Genomic DNA, 21552 nt, shown 5'->3' with positions numbered 1-21552 from the left:
AATCCAGCTGGAATGCTCCTTGGAAGCAAGAATGGCCAGACTTCGTGTCACCTACTTTGGTCATGTTGTAGGAAGGGACCATTCCCTGGAGAAGGATGTCATGCTTGGTAAAATGGAGGGTCAATGAAAAAAGACCCTCAATCCAACGAGATGGATTGACACAGTGGCTGCAACAATGGGCTCAGGTATAGCAAGGATCATGGTGCTGGCACAAGACCAGGCAGTGTTTCCTTCTGCTGTACATGAGGTCGCTGTAAGTTGGAGACTACTCAGTGGCACCTAACAACAATAACAGTGGGGAATTCAATCCTTCTATTAGACAACAACAAATGACTGAAATCAGCTGTTTTAGATTCCAACATAGGAAACTAAAAAGAAAAAAACAGCCAATTAAACCAAGCAGAAGGAAGGAAACAAAGGTGAAATCAGTGACAGTGAAGAGAAAAACAATGCAAAAATCAATGAAACGAAAAAATACAGTAAAATCAACACTCCATCACTACTCTATGCCCAAAAACTTAGCAGCTGAGATGAAGTAAAGAAATGTTTTGAAAGACATAAACCAAACTCACTCAAGAAGAAATAGATAAACTGAATAGTCCTATGTCTTTTAAAGAAAATGAATTTGTAGTTTAAAATGTTTCAACAAAGTAAACTCCAGGCCCAGATGGCTTCACTAGAAGATTCTACCAAATACTTAAAGAATAATGGCCAATTCTGATAGCCATCCACCCTGAGGGAGTGAGAAGTTGGACTTGTGGGCTTGGGACCATGGTCACAGGGGACATCAAGCTCAGTTGCCATAACATATTACACAAAAGCATTCTTCTACATCCTACTTTGGTGAGTAGTGACTGGGGCCTTAAAAGCTTGCAAGCAGCCACCTAGATACAATGATGGGTCTCTTCTCATCCAGAGCAAAGAAGAATGAAACAAAAGACACATGGAAACAATTAGTCCAAGTGTCTGGTAGACCACATGATCCTCAGCCTATATGACTGTGAGACCAGAAGAACTAGATGGTGCCCATCTAGCACTGTCAACCACTCAGAAAAGGATCAGTGCAGGAGATCCTGGATAGAGAGGGAGCACAATGTCGAGCAAAGCTCAAAATCATTTAAAAAAAAAAAAAAAAGACCAGGTTTACTGCTCTGACAGAGCCTGATGAGGGACTATGGCCCCTAATTACCCTTCAGGTCTGGAACTAAACTCACTCCTATGTCTTCTAGACAAACAATAGACAGGCACACAGGGTGTACATTTACATCAGGTAGATACACTCCTTAGAGTGATCGATCATGGGAGAACAGAAGGGCAGTGTTTGCACAGGGAGACAGCTCAGGGGGACAGGAATGCATAGGAAAGAAGGACACAGGGAAGCGGTAACTACAGGGAGGAAGTGGGAGGAGAGCTGTTGCATTATGGGGATTGCAGTCAGTGTAATGAAACAGTGCGTACGAACTGCTGTGTGGAAAATGCATTTGTTCTGTCAACTTTCACCCAAATCACAATAACAATTTAAGATAATAACATTAATGGCCAATTCTATAGCATCTCAGCAATTGGTATTGGAGTGACCACATCCCACCTCATCATATGAAGCCAGCATTCCTCGGATACTAGAACCAGATGGAAATATTGCAAGAACAGAAAACTATAAGCCAGTATCCCTTAGGAACTTGACCACAAAATCCTCGACATCATCTTAGCAAATTAAATGCAGCAGGTTGCATAAAGGATGATACAGCAAGTGGTTTCATTCCAAGAATGCAAAGCTGATTGAGCATTTGAAAATTAATCATGTACTTGATCATCTCTGCGGATGAAAGAAGATAAACCATGCGGTAGCTCAAGCAGCATTGCATGGAGTGTGTTCAGCAGCCATTCACGGTTAAACCACCACCACAAAACCAGCAAGGACTAGAAAGAAACGTTCTTACCTATAGAATGGGTAACGTGGTACTCAATGGTCAAAGACTGGGTGCTTCTCTAAGATCAGGAAAAAGGCAAGGATGTCGACTTCCATCATTCTTGTCCAGCATCCCACCAGAGATCCTGACCCAGCAGTAAGGCGAGAAAAAGTGGGAAGTACACACGCATGGAAAAGAAGAAGCAAAACTCTAGTGGCACAGTGCCTAAGGTATCTGACTGCTAACCAGAAGTCTGGCCATTCAAACCCACCGGCCACTCCTCGGAAGGAAGCCTGACGGTCTACTTCCATAGAGATACCACCTCAGAAACCCAAGGAGGGGTCGCTGTGAGTTGAATCCGACTTCATGGCAGTAAGTTAGGTTTTTGGTTTTGGTATTCACTGACCTTACTGTGCACACAGAATTGTAAAATGTGTGCAAAATGCTACTAGAATAAGTGAGTTTGCAGGTTACAAGATTGATATACAAATATTGGTTGTATTTCTATGTGAACAATTGGAAATTACAATTAACGATCAGCACGATTTTCAATAGAACCAAAAACCTGAAACACTTAGGTGTAAAACTTTTATGGTTTGTTTTTTTTTTTTTCCTGTGCAAGATCTGTATGCTGAAAACTTCCCAACGTTGATGAGAGAGTCAGAGAAGACCTTGCTAAATGGAAAGATAAGCCACGTTAGCAACAGGAAGACTCAGGGGTAAGCTGTCTGTTCTGTTTGAACTGATGCACAGATTCAGAGAACCCCAATCAGAATCCCAGTGAGACTTTTGTAGAAAGTAACCAGTTTATTCCACAGTGTATATGAAGAAGAAGAGAGTCTAAACAAGTTCAAAACTGAAGACAAAATTGGAGGGTTTACAGTGATTTCAAGATTACCCTGAAGATGGACATCAGTGTGGACAATGCGCAGTTGGTGAAAGAAAATTCTGACGGATGGGATGGAAATGAGAGTTGAGAAATCACCCCCCAGGAGCACGGGCAAGGGCTTCGGGACAGAGGGGGGACTGTTAAATCCTCGCAGAAAAGCTGATCCTTTCAACAGCGGAGCTGGAAGAACTGGACGCCCATAGGCAAGGAGAGAAAAGGAAGGAGAACCTCACCCCATACCTCAGACAAACTCAGAGTGCGTCCCAGGCCTAAATGTGAAACCCAGATCTACACACCTTCCTGAAGAGAACACAGGGAAAAGTCTCTGCCCTCGAGTTTGGCAACAGCTTCTTTAACGAGATACAAAAGTACAAAAAGCCGTGAAAGATGATAAACTAGACTTATCCAAGTTAAAACTTTCTGCTTCTCAAAAGACAATGTGAAGAAAATGAAAAGATGAACCACCACCAAGAAAAAAATTATAAAGCATATGTCTCATAAAGGGCCGATGGGAAGCACTCTCAAAATTCCATCGGAGAAAAGCAGCCACCTGCTCTCAAAAACGGGCAGAAGGCTTTAACAGACACCTTCCCGAGGAAGAGGCACAAACGGCAAGTGCCCACCTAGGAAGGCCCTTAGCCCTTGCCAAGCTAACCGCTAGGGTGCAGGGTACCTCAGTGAGAGGGCCCTGTTTGTCCATTAGAATGGCTGCAATCTCAAAACCTGAGCATCCCAAGTGTTTGCAAAGTGTGTGGAGCAGCTCAACCCTCGTGCCTCGCTGGTGCATGTGCAAAGTACTGCTGCCGCGTGGTTGCTGCTTATAGCGTTAAACACATACTCACCATATAGTCCAGTGGTCCGTTCCCAGAGAACCCCAGAGTTTGCATCGAAACTCGTGTTCCCTCAGAACCCTGTGCCAAGGCTTTCAGTACTCAGAACCACCAACCCGAGAGGCACCCCAGATCCCCTTTGGCAGTGAGTGAACCGCGACGTGGCCAAGCAGCACTCGGCAGGACAGCTGATGATGGGTACAGCGCGGATGAGTGAGGCATGTAGCCACTGAGCGGAAGAAGCCAGACCCACGGGGCCTTCTGCTGTGGGAGCTATCTAGATGACATCGTAGGAAAGGCAAGACTAGGACGCAGAACACGGAGCAGCACTGGATGGGGTGAGGCCGAGGCCAGGGCCTGAGAGCCCACCAACTCCCAGTGACTCTGTAGGGCTGAGGAGACCTGCCCCAGAGGCTTTCCAAGAGTGTAAATCTTTACAGAAGCAGACTGCCACATGTTTCACCCCTGGAGCGACCGTGGGTTCCAACCGCCAACCTTTCAGGTAACAGTCCAGCACTTAACCACTGAGCCACCAGCGTTCCTTGGTTGACCAGAGAGGCCTACAAAGTGTTGCATCTACTCTGTATGTTGATTCCGCTGGTTACTCAGCTCTACATTTGTCAAAACTCAGAACTGTACCTGAAGAAGGTCACATTTACTGTATGCAAATTATACCTCGATTACCTTGACTTTAGGGGGAAAAACCACTATCGTTTTCCCTCCTGTTCAAGCCCTACTTAGGAAAGCATGGGCCCAAAGGAAAGCCTGCCCTTGGTGGACTAAGTGTGCTCAGCACACTCTGGGTGTCCCGTCCCACCTTTTACCCACAGAGGGCTTGGGGAGGGGTGGTCACCAAATGGCGCAACAGTTAGCACTGCGCGAACCTTAAGTTAGAGGGTCAAGTCCCCCCAGGGCACCTGCGGGGGGAGAAGAGGACTGGCCTTCCGCTTCGGAACCCTGCGGAGCTCAGTTCTGACACATGGGGTCACCACGGGACAGAGTCGACCCCACAGCACCTGGTTCTAGAACGTGCAGGTGGCATTAGCTGAATCTGTGACAACACCTCCGTTGCCTGTGGAACCACAGTGAAGCCTTCTGTGCCCTGTGGCACCTGTCTGCTCAGTGCCCCAGCTGTTCCAAGAGAGAGGGCTGGTGACGGATTGTGTTCGAGTTTGGGGTAGTTGCTTGGTAAATGCACAGGGCGAGAGGCCAGATGGAGGCTGGGCCACCACCCCTGACTGGGATAGGAAGGTGCTGCCTGGGACGGAGACCGCCTCCAGGCTTGACGGTTTAGCAGGGCCTTCAGCAGCCTTCCTGAGCCCTCTCTGCTCGGCCCTGGGCCCAGGATTTCCAAACTGTGGGAACTTCTCCCTGCGCCCTGTGTGCCCCAGCTTCCCTGCAGTGTGGGAGATAGGGTGCTGTCGGATCCCCTGGGCCGCACTCGGAGGAGGGGAGAGGGGATGAGCCCAGGGAATCCCTGTGGAGGAATCCCAGGGGCTGCAGTGCAGAGAACCGCCACCTACTGCCACTCGGCCTCCACCCTGAACGTCCCTGAGGGCACCCTGGCGCTTCCACAGGCGCATCACGGTTCTGTTGTGTGTCAGGCTGTGACCTGGCCCAGCCTGAGTGTTGCCCCAGGTGGGGGTGGGGCGGCCAGGGGGAAGGGGCGCGTGCACACGTGTGCACACACACGTGTGCATGCACACGCGCACCGCCATCACCCTGTGGCTTGGAACAAGCTGCAGAGGGAGATTGCGGCCCCGTTCCAACTTGGGGTACGCGGCGAGTTCTTGGCCTGGGAGACAGCGCCTGCATGCGGGCAAAATGGCCTGGATGGCCTGCCACCTGCAGCGTCCCCTTCCGTCTTTGTTCTTTGCACACGGGTGGCCGGCTGTGCCCACAGCCGTGAGGTTCCCTCGAGGAAGCAGCACCAGCCCGGCTGGGTCGTGTCCCCTCCGGCCCTGGCGCAGGCCCCTCTCCGTCGACCGCAGACCCCGGCTTTGGAACCGTGCAGGGTCTCAGTGCCAGCCTTGTCACTGCCCATGTCTTTGGTCAGTCGTCATCTTATCTAGTAAACTCTAGATTGTCACAAGATGAAACCAGCTGTTAACAACCCGGCGTCTCCCATCCGCCGCGGGGGGGCCACCTCCTCCCCAGTAACTGCTCTGACCAGCCCTTTGGTGCTGCCTGTGTCTCGGCTCGGTCGTGCTGGTGTTTGGTTGCTGCTTTGCCAGGTGTGATATTTCTGCTTTTTAAGAAAGATGAGACCTGCCTAGTGAAGCAGGGCAGGCACCCACCTCTGGGTGGTCTCTGTCCCCCAGGGCAGCCATGACAGAAGTACCACAGAAACAGAGCAGACTGCCTTGCGTCCTGGAGGCTGGGAGACCAGCCCGAGGCATGGGCTCGGGGGCAGAGTCCCTCCTTGTCCTGGGCCCAACGGGCCCTTGGGGTCTGCCTTCCCCAGGTGGGTTGGTGGTCTCTCTTCATAGGACCCCTCTCAGGAGGGATGGGGTTACAACCCACCCAACTCTGCTGTCCTCGTCACCATGACAGGAGGAAACCAGTTCTGAACAAGGGCGAGTTACAGGGGCAGGGGTTAGGACTTGAACATGGCTTGTCTGTGACTGGGCATCAGAGGGGCTGGGCTGGTGTTTTGTTCCCTTATCACACAGACAGAAGCTTCGAAGGCATGCAGCCAGCGTCCTGCGTACGTTCTTACACAGCAGCACCTCCACACGGCCTCACACATTCTGTGTGTACACACCATCTTTCTGAGCCACATGTACACATGACAGCTTTACCATGACCTCGCTGAATGGCCTTGTCCTCCGTGCCTTCCCCACGAGGGTTTGAATGGCAAGCCAAGCTCTGACTGGCCCTGGGCATGCTGAGTCTGTGTCCCCTGTCAGCCAGAGGGAAGCAGGGCTTTGATTTTGTTTGATTCTTTTCTCTATTTTGGGACTTCACAAGTCTTGGAGTTCTGGCAGGGACTGAGAGGCAGCCACATTTGCTTGGTGGCACGTGTGATGAAGGAGACGTGTCTTCGACAACTTGTGAGTGAGTCTGCTTTTGAGTAGAGACCCAGGCCCCCTGCTAAGCACACACTCCCGTGGCCAGTGCGGCTGTCCCTCAGCCTCGCGCGGCCTGGTGGCTGAGCACACAGCTGCTCTCCAAAAAGTTGATGGTTTGAGGCCTGCCCCCCACACTAGACAAAAGCCCCAGTGACTGCCCCCTTAAAGATTACAGTCCAGAAGCCCCACGGGGCAGGGCCAGTCTGTCACATGGGTGCTGTGAGTCAGAATCAACCCCATGGCACCTAACAACACAGCCGCAGCCCCGACCACATGTCCACACGCCCACGCACACTGACAGACACGGGCCAAAACCAAGAGGGCCTCTGCTCAGTGAATGGAGAAAAGCCAGGCTGGTTGGTAGTCCTCAGATTCCACGTGCAGAGGACAGGGGCTTTGTCAGGCCCTGGCTGTAATTAGGGAAGGCACTGACATGTGGCACATGGCTTTGAACCCCAGCAGGCCTGCAACTCAGCACCTTCCAGGCACCTGATGTCCAGCTGGCCCTCCCTCCCCAGGACTAAGTGGCACCTCACAGGCCCCAGCTCTCGGGAGTACCCCCAGGGCCACATCCAGTGCTGGCCACAGCCTGCCACCAAGCAGCACCTCCTTGTCAGTCACTTCCTTTGCCTTGAGCTCGCTTATCTCCAGACCAAACGCCCCACCTCCCCACAGCATTAGAGGAAGAGCAGCGGCGGACTCTGCCATGCTCTGTCTTTCCATGGTTGTGTATTCTGCACTTTTGGACCAGCAGAGTCCACGCCTTCCTCGGCCAACTGGCCCGGGGCTGCCACACTGGGACCATTGTGTCCCTGCCACAGAGCACAGGCACAGGTTCTGCCCTGCACCCCACCCCTGGGGCCTCTCGTCCCCCCTGACACCTGTGCTCCATGTCTGGGCCTGCTGAGTGGAATGGTGCTGACCCTCTCGGGGGCTGAGTACTTGGCTCTTTTGGGGGACATCATGTGAGTCTGCACTCCCCTCTCCACACCTGGTGGCCTTGATCACAGGTGAGGCAGCCCATCACCCTGCTGAGACTCCTCAGGACCTACAGACCTGCGGGCCACCAGGGACAGGCGCTGGGTGCTCCCCAGAGAGGTTGACGTGGACGGCCTAAGCTGGGGGCTTGTGAACTCAGGGCAGGACCTCCTGGGCCCAGGACACAACTGGGGCCCAGTCCTTACCTGTCGGGGCCTGGTGCCTGAGCAGCCAGAGACCCCAGCTGGGTCCAGCCCAGGGCAAGCCTCCTTTGTCTAGGGAAATCTCTGTTTTTAATGGTGGACTTAACACTTTTGTTGTTGAAGATCCCAGAAGAGCACGACCTGGAGAGCCAGACCCGTAAAGAGCGCGAGTGGCGGTTCCTACGTAACACCCGCGTGCGGAAACAGGCGCAGCAGCTCATCCAGAGGGGTAAGCACCTAGGCCGAGTGTAACTGTCCCCTCAGACTGTGTCCCCTCAGATGGATGCCATGCTCTCAGGCTGTGTTCCCTCAGACACCATCTCCTCAGACCACATTCCCTCAGATGGACGCCATCCCCTCAGGCCACATTCCCTCAGACAAACGCTGCCCCCTCAGACCACGTTCCCTCAGATGGACGCTGTCCCCTCAGAGCACATTCCCTCAGACTGATGCTGTCCCCTCAGACCACATTCCCTCAAACAGGTACTGTCCCCTCAGACTGCATCCCCTCAGATGGACGCCATCCCCTCATCCCCTCAGACCACGTTCCCTCAGACTGATGCTGTCCCCTCAGACCACATCCCCTCAGACAGACCCCATCCCCTCAGACTGCGTCCCCCTCAGACTGCGTCCCCTCAGACAGACGCCATCCCCTCAGACCATGTTCCCTCAGACTGATGCTGTCCCCTCAGACCACATCCCCTCAGACGGACCCCATCCCCTCAGACTGCGTCCCCCTCAGACTGTGTCCCCTCAGACAGACACCATCCCTTCAGACCACGTTCCCTCAGACTGATGCTGTCCCCTCAGACCACACCCCCTCAGACAGACCCCATCCCCTCAGACTGCGTCCCTTCAGACAGACGCCATCCCCTCAGACCACATTCTCTCAGATGGACACCATCCCCTCAGACCACATCCCTTCAGATGCCATCCCTTCAGACTGCGTCCCCTCAGACAGACACCGTCTTCTCAGACCACATCCCCTCAGATGCCATCCCTTCAGACTGCATTCCCCTCAGACAGGCACCGGCCCCTCAGACCACATTTCTTCAGATGGACACTGTCCCCTCAGACCACGTCCCCTTAGACGCCATCCCCTCAGATGCCATCCACTCAGACACTGTGCTCCTGGCTGTCTACTTAGACCACGTTCCCTCAGATTCTGTCCACGCGGCCACCACACGGATGCCATCCACTAGGATGCCATCCACTCAGATGCCATCCACTGTTCCGTCTACAAACAGGAAGCTGAGGCCAGTGGAGAGGAAGGAGTTCCCCCAGGTCTGCAACCTAGGGTAGGAAGGTGGGAGGGAAGCAGGCCCAGGCTGAGAGCCAGGGGCTCCCCTCCTGCCCCCCACAGCCCCTCAGCCTGAAGGAAGGCCTGGCCTATTAGGAGCCTGCCTCTGTTCACAGCTCTCCCTCTGAAACACTGGTGGTCACAGTTGTTCACATGGGTCATTCTTCCACTGTAAACTGGTCATCGTCGTTTATAACTCTCCGTACCTCTGGAAGAGGAGTGGCAAGAGAGACTCGGGCTGTCACTCTGCTTTCCGTAATTCCACATCTGCTTCCCTTGTGGTCTCCACTCAAGTGCTTGGAGCTGGTGAGCCCTGGCGCCCACACTTCCTTGGGGAGAGAACAGGTGGCCCCACGTGGAGAGCACTGCTGTCAGCCCAGGAGGGCCCTGTATGGGGAGCCCTGGCATCAGCACAGGACACAGAAGATACTAGAGTGCCGAACTTCCCTCCCCGCTGCACGGAAGGTGCTTTAGCCTGAGGAGACATACCCTGAAGAGGCTTGTCTGGTACCCGCTCCTGCCCAGACACTGTGCCAGGCAAAGTTGAAGGTTGTCAGCCCAGTAGCCCTGCAGATCACCCACCATCCACCAAGTCATCTGAGGCTGAGAGCACCGGGTAGGCTCTCTCCTCATCATGTAACAGGCAGTTCACCCACGCTTCCCGATCACTCGTAATAAACAGGGTCTCGCTGACCCACCTACAAGTTGGTCCCCTAGCATCTCCGTGCATGCAGGCTCTTTCAGAGCTGTGAAGGGTTTAGTGTTTCCAAGCTGCAAAATACTCGTTCTAGTGTTCAGGGTCCTGGTGAATAGATCTCCGTTCACCCCTCTGGTTAACTTGTGTTTTGACATCCTCTGGTCATAGGAGTCCTCACTGCCATCTTTCTAGACTGAAGATCCACTAGTGCTCCAGCTGATTGTGGGGTGGGTGACCCTGGGTCCATGGTGCTGACCACCTCCCCAAGCCTTTCTTCTGAAAGCTTTTGCACTTGTCCAGCGATTCTAACTATATGCTGCTAATATGCAGCTTCTAATGGCAGGTTGAGTTGTGTCTCCCAAAAATAGGAGCTGTCCACCCTTACCTCTGTGCCTGTGGTTAGAATCCCATTTGGGAATGGCTTATCTTCGTCGTGTTAGTGAGCCAGGACTGGTGTATAGGGGTTCTTGACTGCATCTCTTTTGAGATATAAAAGCATTAAGTGGGCAGTCGGGAAAAGCAGGGACGCCTGCTGAGCCACGTGCAGAGACAGAGGAGACACCTGCAAGGTCCCATGCAGATGGCCCAGGGACAGAAGCTCAGAAGAGACAAGGACCTCCAGAACTGACTGAGAACGCCTCTCTGGGGCCAGCACCCTGAATCCAGACGTCTAGGCTCCTAAGCAGGGTCATGAGGCTGACACAGGACCGGGCAGCGTTTTGTTCTGTTGTACATGGGGTCACTATGAGTTGGGATCAACTCGATGGCACCTAGCAACACAACAGCCTGCTGAACTGTGAAAGAATAAATTTCTGTTTGTTAAAACCAACCCACGTGTGGTATTTCTGCTAGAGCAGTGCTAGAGAACTAAGACATACAGGTTATGATGCATACGTTACAGTACATAGCTATAAAATAGGTTACAATGTGTAGGTTACATATGTAGGTATAAGGGACGAGCAATGACATACAGGTTACGTGCGGGTTGTAGGGGACAAGTGACAACGTGCAGGTTACATGCAGGTTGTAAGGAATTGAGCTATGATGTATAGGTTACGTGTAGGTTACAGTGCAGGTTGTGGTATGTAGGCTACAAAACCTAGTTTGTAATGAGTATGTTACAACATGTAGGTAGCAGTGTGTGAATTACAACGGGTAGGCTGTACTGACCAGTTGACTGAATACCTACTGTGAATCCAGCTTTGTGCCAAGAGCTGGGGAGAGGGATCCAAGCAAAGGCACCGACCCCAAGGGCAGGGAGCCGTGGCCTCCGGAGGGTGACAGGCCCCCTTCGGACCGCTCTCTGTGTGCATGGTGCCTTCACAGCTCTCAGACACCAGTGTGCGTGAGTATTTCCTGTCAATCATGGCTACAGGTATATGCTCCCATTTGTGTCTCTCGGCAGGTATCACCCGCCTGGACGACCAGATATTCCTCAATAGGAATCCGGGAGTCCCCTCGGTGGTCAAGTTCCACCCGTTCACACCATGTGTCGCTGTGGCTGACAAAGACAGCATCTGGTACGCCTGCCATGACCGGGACTGGTTTGCCCGTCAGTGCTAACTTCCGAGCGTCCAGTCCTCCTGTGCCTTTCTCCAGCGGGAGGCCCTTTGGCCCTTTGTCTAGTTTCACATAGAAAGGTCTCGGAGGTGTGCTGAGAAGCAGTCCTGCCCACACTGTCCTGGTGTGGCTGGGCCCCAGCGGTCTCCACTCTCACTATGTCACCAGCAGGCATCAGAGTCAGGACGGGCTCCAGGCACGGGCAGCAGTGTCCCATGCCTGAGATGAGCATTGTCCTGTGCAGACAGATGCAGTGCGCATCTGTCTCTGTGAGGTGGCACGTGTGCAGAGGGACCCACACTAGGGCCTCCCTTTCCACCTCTGCAGACACAGATGTTGGGGAGGATCACTGAGGCCCCAGGGAAAAACTAGGTTAAACTGATTACAGGTGTCGCCTTGCATGATGGAGAAAGTGCCCGTGTGCTGTGGGAAGGCACGGGAGGGTTCTCCTTGCTTACCAGCTGGGGGCGGTTCTCACCTTGGTTTCTTGTTCCCTTAAGTTTCTGGGACTGGGAGAAAGGGGAGAAGCTGGATTATTTCCACAACGGGAACCCCAGGTACACCAGGGTCACTGCCATGGAGTACCTGAATGGCCAGGACTGCTCACTGCTACTGACAGCCACTGGTGAGTGGGTTTACACAGCGAGGGGCCTCACTTGGAGGGGCCCAAGGGGGGGGGGGCAGGGGGGCCTCGCCTCCTGCTGTGCTGCTCCCAGATGCGCAGGCAGGAATCTAAGACGAGGAGGGACTTGGGTGTTGGGATCACTGACCACCACACAGTCTCCGGCATCATACCCCAGTCGCCCCGGACCTCCTCCCATGTGGAGCACACGAGAGGCCTGGCACAGGTTCACTATCTCCTCCTGCCCCAGATGATGGCGCCATCAGGGTCTGGAAGAACTTTGCTGACTTGGAGAAGAACCCCGAGATGGTGACGGCGTGGCAGGGGCTCTCTGACATGCTACCAACAACACGAGGTAGGTCAGCCTACCCCCAGGCCACTGGGAGCCCAAGTCCGTGTCCCACTTGGGGAGGTCCCTGCAAGTCATTGGCATGTGCCCCACATCCCTCTGACGCCAGGCAGCCACACAGGCCTGGGGGTCCGTGCCCTGTGTTTGGCAGCTTGGGTCACAGTGTGCCTGACCTCAGCTGGGAGCTATGTGTTGCTTGGGGCAGCGTTGCAGCTGGCAGGCCTGACATCTGTGCCCCAAGGAGGCAGTAAGGCAGACCTAATTCCTGTCTGGTGTGATCGCATGCAAAGTGGGTGTGCTGGCTTGTCTGCAGTGGGCTGAGCAGACCTGATGCTGGCCCCACAACAGATCAAGGTCAGGTGACTGCCATTCTCCGGCACCCACACCACACCCCTGGGCGTAGCTTTGCACCTGCCCACGCTCCTCATTCACTGTCAGGCCTGCGGGGCATTGCCACTGGTTCTCAGCAACCAACCCTCAGGCTCCAGACACAGCATCTGTGGCTCTCCAGGGAGATGCTGTGCCACCAAGAGCCAGCTTCTAGGGACGTCATCTCCCCACAGCGTCATAAAGCACCCAGGGCTCTCACCAGATGGAAGTTAAAACATCCGCCCTCCCCAGCCTGTGCACCATTTTAGAGTGAGAAGCCTCCAGGTCTACCCAACATTGACACTGCCGTCCCCATCCATGTACAAGACCACAGTCCGCAGGGGAGGACCATTGTCCATGGGGGAGGCTCACCATCCACGGGGTAGGTCCACTGTCTATGAGGTAGGCCCACCGTCCACGGGGCAGGCCCATCTACCAGGGAGGCCCACCGTCCACAGGGCAGGCCCATCCACCAGGCAGGCCCGTCCACGGGGCAGGCCCATCGTCCACGGGGCAGGCCCATCCACCAGGGAGGCCCACCGTCCACGGGGCAGGCCCATCGTCCACGGGGCAGGCCCACCAGTTTGTCTGCACTACCCGCTGAGCGCCTGACGGGAGCTTCTTGGTGGTGCCCTCAGCTGTGAGGCCCCCACTCCAAGGTGGAGGCTGCTTGTCGAGCATGAAGGAGGGTCTTGCGCATCCCCCTTTGCCCACACTGCACAGGCCCTGCGGTTCTGTGGGCAGCACCGTCGCCTCCCTTCAGCGCTGTGTGGCACCAGGCTCTGTGCCGCCCTCCCCCCGGGCAGCAGCCTCTCAGCATCCCCGTCATGGTTGGCTCTCACTGTGCCAGCCTGCACTGCAGGACAGGTGGCTCAGGGGGGAGCCTCAGAGTTGGTTTCTCAGGAGATGGTGGCCCAGTCCAGCCATGGCCCTGGCCACCTCCAGGAGGACACATGCCCCAGGCCAAACTACCCCAGCAGCCTTTCCCACAGGGCCAGGCCAGAAACAGAGGGGCGTCCACAGGGGGGCCACAGAAGGTCTGGGGGGTTGGACTGCCACCGCGCAATGCACATGCCGGTATTGATGACCCGTCTGTCTTGACCTGCCCTGCTGTGCTCATCTGCCCAGGGCAGCATTGCCGTGGGTCTGAGACCGAAGAACACGTGTACCCGTGACGTTGCCCCCTTTGCTTCAATGAAGGCAGTGCTGATGAGGAAGGAGCATGCCGGCATCTGGGGGGAGGCTAGCTAAGGAGAGTGGGCAAGGAACCCGGGCTCTCAGAGCCCCTCGCCTGCCCAGCAGCGTGTGGAGGGCCCCGGCCCTCTGCTCGGCAGTTTTCACCTGCGGTGTGTGCTTCCATGGCCTTACCCTCCGGACCCCAGCCCTCCCGGCTTACATGGTGCCCCAGGAGGAGGGAGGGAGGGAAAGGCTCAGGCCACCGTGGAGACCTTCCCTCTGGGGGCCGACACCCACCGCCCACCTCACTGCTGCAGAGGTTCTTGGCTCTGTCCGGCAGCAGTGGATCTCCCCCAGGGCCTGTGTGTCCCTGAGGCACCACAGAGCTTTCTGTGTGAAGGGGAAGAGGCCCCGGCATTGCTCAGGTTCTAGAAGGATCCGTGCTGGGCACAGCCGTGGGCCCAGGTACTTTCATCGCCTAAAAGTGCAGGCAGAAGGGTGGCCATTCTCTCAGCCCCGGAGAATGCAGCACAAAGTGGACAAGAGACGGGCTTTTCGGAAGGGTGACGGCTGGTTAACGGTGGCTTGCCCTGTGAAGTACTGCGCTCTGATTCCCACTGGCTCAGAAAGTGCTCACCACCTGGCTGTGGTGGCCCCTGGTTTCAGAAGATCAGGTCCCATTGCTTGTGAAGGAGAGAAGAGGCTGTCCCAAGTGGGACATGCCCTCCCCCCAGACCTGGAGTCTTGTGACACCTGCAGGGTCTGTCTGTCTTCTCTGTCTCCAGCGTGTATGCACACAGAGCCCGGGTTACATATACACCCTCACATACACACGCACACACAGAGCCTGGGAGACACGCACGTACACAGAGAGAGGGCCTGGGGCACACACACTCACACGCACACAGCCTGGGGGACATGCACACACAGAGAGAGCGAGCCTAGGGCACACGCACTCACACGCACACAGCCTGGGAGGCACGCACGTACACAGAGAGCTTGGGGCACACACACTCACACGCACACAGCCTGGGGGACTTGCACACACAGAGAGAGCCTAGGGCACACACACTCACGCACACAGCCTGGGGGACATGCACACAGAGAGAGAGAGCCTAGGGCACACGCACTCGCACACAGAGTGCCAGGCGGAGCTGGGGCCATGTGGCCAAACCACCCCACACTGACCCTGAGGCTCCTCGTTGAGGCTGCGCCATGAACCAAGCCCATCGGGCCTCCTTTCCCAGGCTCCGGCCTCCTTTCCCAGGCTCCGGCCCTGCCCACAGCCTGTGCCTTGTGCTCACCTGGCCTGCCCCTCGCTCCAGGAGCCACCCCTACTCAACTCCACCCCAGATCATAGGGTCCTGGGCTCAGAGTGTCCCCGCTTGCTCCCCATCATGGCCCAGAACAAACCTTGTGTTTCCACCATTGACCTCACTACAGACTGTGCCCTCCCCGACAAGCCTGCTTTGACTCCATGCCAAGCTAGCAGGCAGCACTGCTGTTCTGGTACCATCTTGGGTCACGTGTTCCCCAAGCTGTGGCCCTTGCCAAGCTCCCAGTCAGACATGCTGAGTTGCATTTAGTCTTCATTGAGCCACACAACTGGGCCGTAGCCAGCCCAAGGAGGGGCCCTTTCTCTGGACTGGAGCGTGCGTGGACGCCCGCTATCTGCTCCTTTCTGCCTGTGGCCTCTCTGTGATGGTTCTAACCAGTTGGTGTGCCCGTGTGACCTTGGCTAACTCTGCTGTGACTGACGGTCTTGCCCACACACCCACCCGCCACCCCTGTCTCCTCGCAGGTCTGGCCCGAAAAGTTTCGATCTATCTTGACAGCAGTAAGCAGGAAGGTGAGTGGTTGTTCCTCCTCCTGTGACCACTGGGACGTCCCCTCTGCTGTCCTCACGGGATGCAGCCTTCCTGGACTGGCGAGGCCAGGGCCAGGCCCTCTCCTGTGTGTCCAGTCCCCTGTCCTCCAGGCTTCACACTCACACGCTGAAGGAACAGTGGCTGTGAGCACAGACTTCCTGGGGTCAGGTACTAACTGGGAAAGACGTCTTAGAGAAAGAACTAGAAAGTCCTCACGAGCCCCCCGGCCGGCTCGGCTGCACCCTCCTGCACCTTTTCTCCCTCCTGGGAGGCTGCTGGCTGCATCCAGAGACCCAGTCCTTCTCGCCTCTGCCCCATCACCTCCCCACCAGTGCAGGGGGGGAGACAGCGGTTCAGTCCTGGAACGAGGCCGTCACAGCCACCCCCAGCAGGTCCACCCTGCAGACGTGCCCCAGGGACCACAGCCACCGTCATTACCAAGAAACTGTTTTCCCACCTCAGCTTTCAAAGCAGAGCCAGTTGGTCTTGTTCAGCACGTGAGGCAGAGCCACATGAAGTCCTGTTGGCACTGAAAAGCCGTGTGTAACTGGGACCGTTACCAACCCTATCTGGCTGCACCCTTGGTGCTCTGCGCCAAAACCAGGCCGCCAGACTGAAGCACTGAGACCAGGCTGAGCCCCGGCCCTCAGTCTCATCCTAGAAGCCCTGGAAGGAGACACAGGCCCTGCGAGTGGCCTCCTGGTGCTCCTCTTCCAATGCACCAGCCCTCGAGGGGCTCACCCTTCTGGGCCGTCTTCCAGCCACGCTCGCTGGTGGGGCAGTCCAGGCAGCGTCAGGCAAGAAGGCAGCTGGGTGGGTAGGTTACCACGTCACCAGCGTTTCATGGACATCCCCCAAGGCTCCGTAGACCGTGTCAACACTATAGCGTTTGATAAAGAATTCTTACTTTACAAAGTTCAAAAAGGAGTTCTTAGAAAGGGGAAACTCAAATTTGACTTGCTAGTCACCTCTGTTAAGAAAGTTTGAGACTGTTAACTCCCTCATCTCTGGAGAGGAAGAGACAAGCAAAAGTGGACATGGCCGCCACTTCCATGAGTAAGGCCTGGGGTCGTTAGAAGGGCTTGTCCCACGAGGAGCCTGCAGGGCTTCCCAGAGAGGACAGAGAGCCAGACGTCACTCTTCACAGTAGTCAGCAGGACCCTTGGAAGCCAGGCTTAGTGTGAGGGACAGTCCTGCCTGTTTGCCATCCTCCCTCCTGCTGTCAGACCCCGCCCATGCTGGGAGGACCCCAGCCCTTGCCAGGATGCCACAGAAGCAGACGTCTCCCCACCCACAGCCCTGAGTGAAGAGCCCGACACCCCCTGGTCAGTTACAAACACGTTAATCAAACTCAGCCCAGAGCCCCGACGAGGACTTCCGGCCTGGTCTGAGGCAGCCAACACTGCTTAGCACGGGCTGGGCTCAGTGTGGTGGGTGGTTGTGGTTCAGGGATCTCTCCTGGGTGTGGTTGAGCTGTCGGCAAGGCAGTGGTCACTGGGGCAATGGGTCCTCCGAGCCGCCTCTGTGGTGTGGTGGCTGCAGCCTTGCTGTCGCCATCTGGCCTCCCAGGGCTACCTGCTTATCCTCACCACCCAGTGGCCAGTGGCCCCAAGTTTGTGACCCAGGAGAGTGCCTGGTCATCTTTATTTTAAGGAGGAAATTGGCCATTTTGCCAGGACATGTACTGACGAGTATGTGGGACCTGTGTCCAGGATGAAGCTGGGCAGAGGTGAGGGGGCCATGCTGTGTCCTGAGAGGACACCAGGGCAGCGAACTTAACCAACAGGCCCAGCTGAGCCCCCCCCTGAAGCTGGCCCCGCAGTGCTGGCATTTCAGCTCACCTAGCTGGGGGAGGCCCCAGCTCTCAAAAGCCAGGCCTGGCTCCATGCAAGGCCAGCCCCCAGCCCGTCGGCTGTTACTGGGGGTGAGGGCAGAGAGCTAACAAGTTCCTATAGGACTGAAGGGGCTGGTGCAGACAAGGGGAGGAGTGGGGGTGCCCGTGGGGGAGACCCCCAGGGGGGGCACGTGGGCTCTCCTTCAAGGTCGTGAGGCTCGTGCCTCCTGAGTCCCCTCTGCTCCCCCATCTGAGGAGAGACCATGGCTTCACCACCCACAAACCCCAGAGGAACCAGGGTGCTCTCCCCCAACCTGTCTGGAAGTTCAGACGGGGGCAGGGTCAGAACACTGACAGATAGAGGGACTGGGGGCTGGGCAGCTGGTGGCAGCCACCTCCACAGTCCTGTCCACAGCATGGGGTCTAGCAAACCTTGAGAGGCCACGGATGGCGTCAGGAGCCAAGGGGGACTTTTTCTGAAGAAAGGGGGCAGGCCCTAGCATTCATCCCATAGGTTGTAAACTGGTCTGTGAGACCTGCTCCTGAGAAAGGGGCCACCTTGTTCTAGAAACCTCGGGTCTCTAGAAACACGGTCTGCCTAAAGCCAGCCCTCCCCGGTGATTTCCGATAGGGGGTGGATGTAGGCCCCGGGAAGGTCCCCACATGAGTCAAGGTCACACGTGGTCTGTGGGGTGGTACTCGCTAAGCCCTGCTGTGCCCTCAAAGTCAGGCCCTGGAGCTCCGACAGAGCCAAGAGGGACTGTCCTTATCTTGCCTCTGACACCATGGTAGAGTGGCTGGGCCGGGCCGGGCCGCAGAAGACAGATAAGCAGTGACACCTGTGTGAAGTGACAGGCGTGGGCGGACGCACCGAGCACATTTACGGGGTGGGAGGGGCATTGGGAAGCGGAGTTTCTGTTTGTGTTGATGGGAGATTCCGTGACGTCCTGAGTAACGTTTGCATGTGACCAGTGGTTGGTCACCAGACTGTGCACCTGGAGAATCTGAACTGGCAAACCGTGTGAAGGGTGTTCTGTAACCATCTTCAAAGGAAAAGACAAGCATCAGTCTGGAGTCCTCCGGCCCCCGGTGTGCCGACAAGCCTGGAGGTGACTCCAGGCGTAGTGTAGATCCGAGAACAGCCCAGGATTCGGATCTTGGCATTGTCAGCCCAACGCTGTGGTCAGGGTGCACAGGAACCCAGCTGCACCCATGCCAGAAGTGGGACCCCACCCGGCTGCCAGGGTGCATGGGGAGCCCAGCCAGCACTCACGTCGGAGGTGGGACCTGCCTGGTGGTACAGACGCCGGGCCCCCTGAGGCCCCGGGTGATGCTGGTGTCTGTCCGTCTGTCCGCAGGAGCTGGGATGGTGGTAGACTGGGAGCAGGAGACCGGGCTTCTCATGAGCTCAGGGGACGTTCGGATCATCCGGATCTGGGACACAGACCGGGAGATGAAGGTGCAGGTGAGGCACCCAGTGGGAGGGGGGGCGGCCGTTGCCCACCTCCCAGGTGTTCCTCGCTGTGAAGGACCTGGAAGGATGGTTTGTGGGGGGCCGTTGTCAGTGAACCCTATGTGCTTGAAGGGATGGGCTCCAAGGGGCTGGGCCTCACGTGAGAGTGAGTCGGGGGCTCACACCTGAGTCCATGCCAAGCTCCCACCCCACATGGCACCCAGCGATCCCAGACTCTGGTGTCTGTGAGTCAGGAGTGCCACACCTCAGTGGGGTGACCACTTCCACGTTGAATGCTTGATACCAGCTGTGGGCTCCTAAAGCAGCCATATTTCCTGTCATAATGCAGAGTGGGGAGGACACCCTAGAACATGAACGAAGTGGGGCTGCACCTTGACTCTGAGAGGGTGCAAAGTCAAGAGCAGAGCCCCCTGCAGGAGCTGTGCAAAGTGAAGCCCCCTCCTGCCTCGACCATCCCACTCCCACCGACTGACAGGAGGGACCGTGAGGGCTGCCCACCAGGTGGGACGTGGGCTGGTGAGCCCCAGGCTCCTCGATGCCTGCTTTGCTCGAGCCCATCATCGCAGCCTCTGTGTCGATCCATCCAGCTGAGGGCCTTCCCCTTTTTTGCTGACCCACTACCAAGCATGATATCCCTCTCTAGGGAATGGCCCCTTCTGATAACACGTCCCAAGTACGAGAGCTGAAGTCTGGCCATTCTCACGTCTGAGGAGCATTCTGGACGTGCTTCTCGAGACAGTTGTTCCTTCTTCCGGGAGTCCATGGTATTTTCAGCATTCTTTGCCAACACCACAGTTCAAAGGCATGAACTCTTCTTTGGTCTTGCTGATTCATTGTCCAGCTCTCACATGCATATGAGGCTTGAAAACACCATGGCTTGGGTTAGGCACACCTTAGTACTCAAAGTGACATCTTTGCTCTTCAGCACTTTAATGAGGTCTTTGCACAGATTTGCCCAGTGACATCGCGATGTCCTGACTGCTGCTTCCATGGGTGTTGATTGTGGATCCAAGTAAAATGAAATCCTTGACAACTTCAATCTTGCCTCTTTTTATCGTGATGCTGCTTATTGGCCCAGTTGTGAGGATTTTCATTTCTTTATGTTGGGATGTAATCCATACTGCAGACTCTAGTCTTCAGTCTTCATCAGTAAGTGCTTCGAGTCATCCTCTCTTTCAGCAGCAAGCTTGTGTTGTCAATGCATTGCAGGGTGTTTAGGACTCTTCCTCCAATCCTGATGCTGCGTTCTTCTTCATATACCTCCACACAGAGAGAGAGCCTTCTAATCCGGCTTCTCAGATTATCTGCTCAGCATTCAGACTGACTAAGTGTGGGGAAAGGATACAGCCATGACATACTCCCTCCCGGATTCTTAAGCTATGCATATCTCCTTGTTCTGTTCGAACGACAGCCTCTTGCTTTATGTACAAGCTACACATGAACACAGTTAAGTGTTCTGAATGTCCCATTCTTTACAGAGTTATCCATAATTGTCACGAGCCACGCAGTCAGTTACCTTTGCAATGTCAATAAAACGTAGTTCTGGTGGCATAGTAGTTAAGGCATTAGGCTGCTAAACAGAAGATCAGAGGTTTGAACCCACCAGCTGCTCTGTGGGAGAAGGATGAAGCAGTCTGCTTCCATAAAGACTGACAGCTTTGGAAAGCCCCTGGGGCAGTTCTGCTCTGTCCTGTAGAGTCGCTATGAATGAGAATTGACCCAGCGGCAGTTGGGTTGGGTTTCTTTGGTCTTTTGTTTTGTTTTGTTTTTTTAACATCTTTCTGGTGTTCTTTGCTTTCAGAAACATCCCTCTGACATCACAGCGATGTCCCCTGTCCCACGTCCTCTCCTGAATCCAGCCTGCATTTCTGGTAGTTCCCTGTTCATGTACTGCTGCCACTATTGTTTTATTATCTTCAGCAAAATTTCACTTACGTGTTATGTTATTGATACTGTTTGATGATTTCCACATTCTGTGGGATCACCTTTCTTTGGAATGGGTCTAAACATGGATCTCTTCCAGTCGGTTGGCCAGGTAGCTGTCTTCCAGACCTCTTGGCTTCCACGAGTAAGTGCCTCCAGTGTGGTGTCCGTTTGCTGAAACATCTCAAGGGTTATTCCGTCACTTCCTGGAGCCGGGGTGTTTGCCAGTTCCTTCAGTGCAGCTCCAACTTCTTCCTTTAATGCCCTTGGTTCATGGTCATATGCCACCTCCTGAAATGGATGAAGATCGACCAGGTCTTTTTTGTACAGTGACTCTGTGTATTCCTTCCATCTTCTTTTGATACTTCCTGCATCATTCGTTATTTTGCCCATAGAATCCTTCAGTGTTGCAACTCAAGGCTTGAATTTTATAGGGTGTATATATTTGTGAGGGGAGCTCTGGTAGCATAGTGCCTAAGGCACTTGACTGCTAACCAGA

At 55.2% G+C, this 21552-nt stretch overlaps 1 protein-coding gene across 1 annotated transcript in view; it reads left to right on the top strand.

Moving 5' to 3' along the window:
• The window catches only part of RPTOR (regulatory associated protein of MTOR complex 1), a 428490-nt gene that overhangs the window by 400761 nt on the left and 6177 nt on the right, over positions 1-21552 (top strand). The window contains exons 25-29 of the mRNA XM_007959595.1: positions 8005-8110; positions 11284-11398; positions 11939-12063; positions 12311-12415; positions 19015-19121. Of these exons, the coding sequence (XP_007957786.1) occupies positions 8005-8110; positions 11284-11398; positions 11939-12063; positions 12311-12415; positions 19015-19121 (558 nt within the window). The remainder of the gene's footprint in view (positions 1-8004; positions 8111-11283; positions 11399-11938; positions 12064-12310; positions 12416-19014; positions 19122-21552) is intronic.

Source organism: Orycteropus afer, unplaced genomic scaffold, assembly GCF_000298275.1.
Source record: "Orycteropus afer afer isolate SDZICR_OR568_19922 unplaced genomic scaffold, OryAfe1.0 scaffold00018, whole genome shotgun sequence".
NCBI classification, from domain to species: Eukaryota; Metazoa; Chordata; class Mammalia; order Tubulidentata; family Orycteropodidae; genus Orycteropus; species Orycteropus afer.
This window is presented reverse-complemented; position numbering and strand designations above follow the sequence as displayed.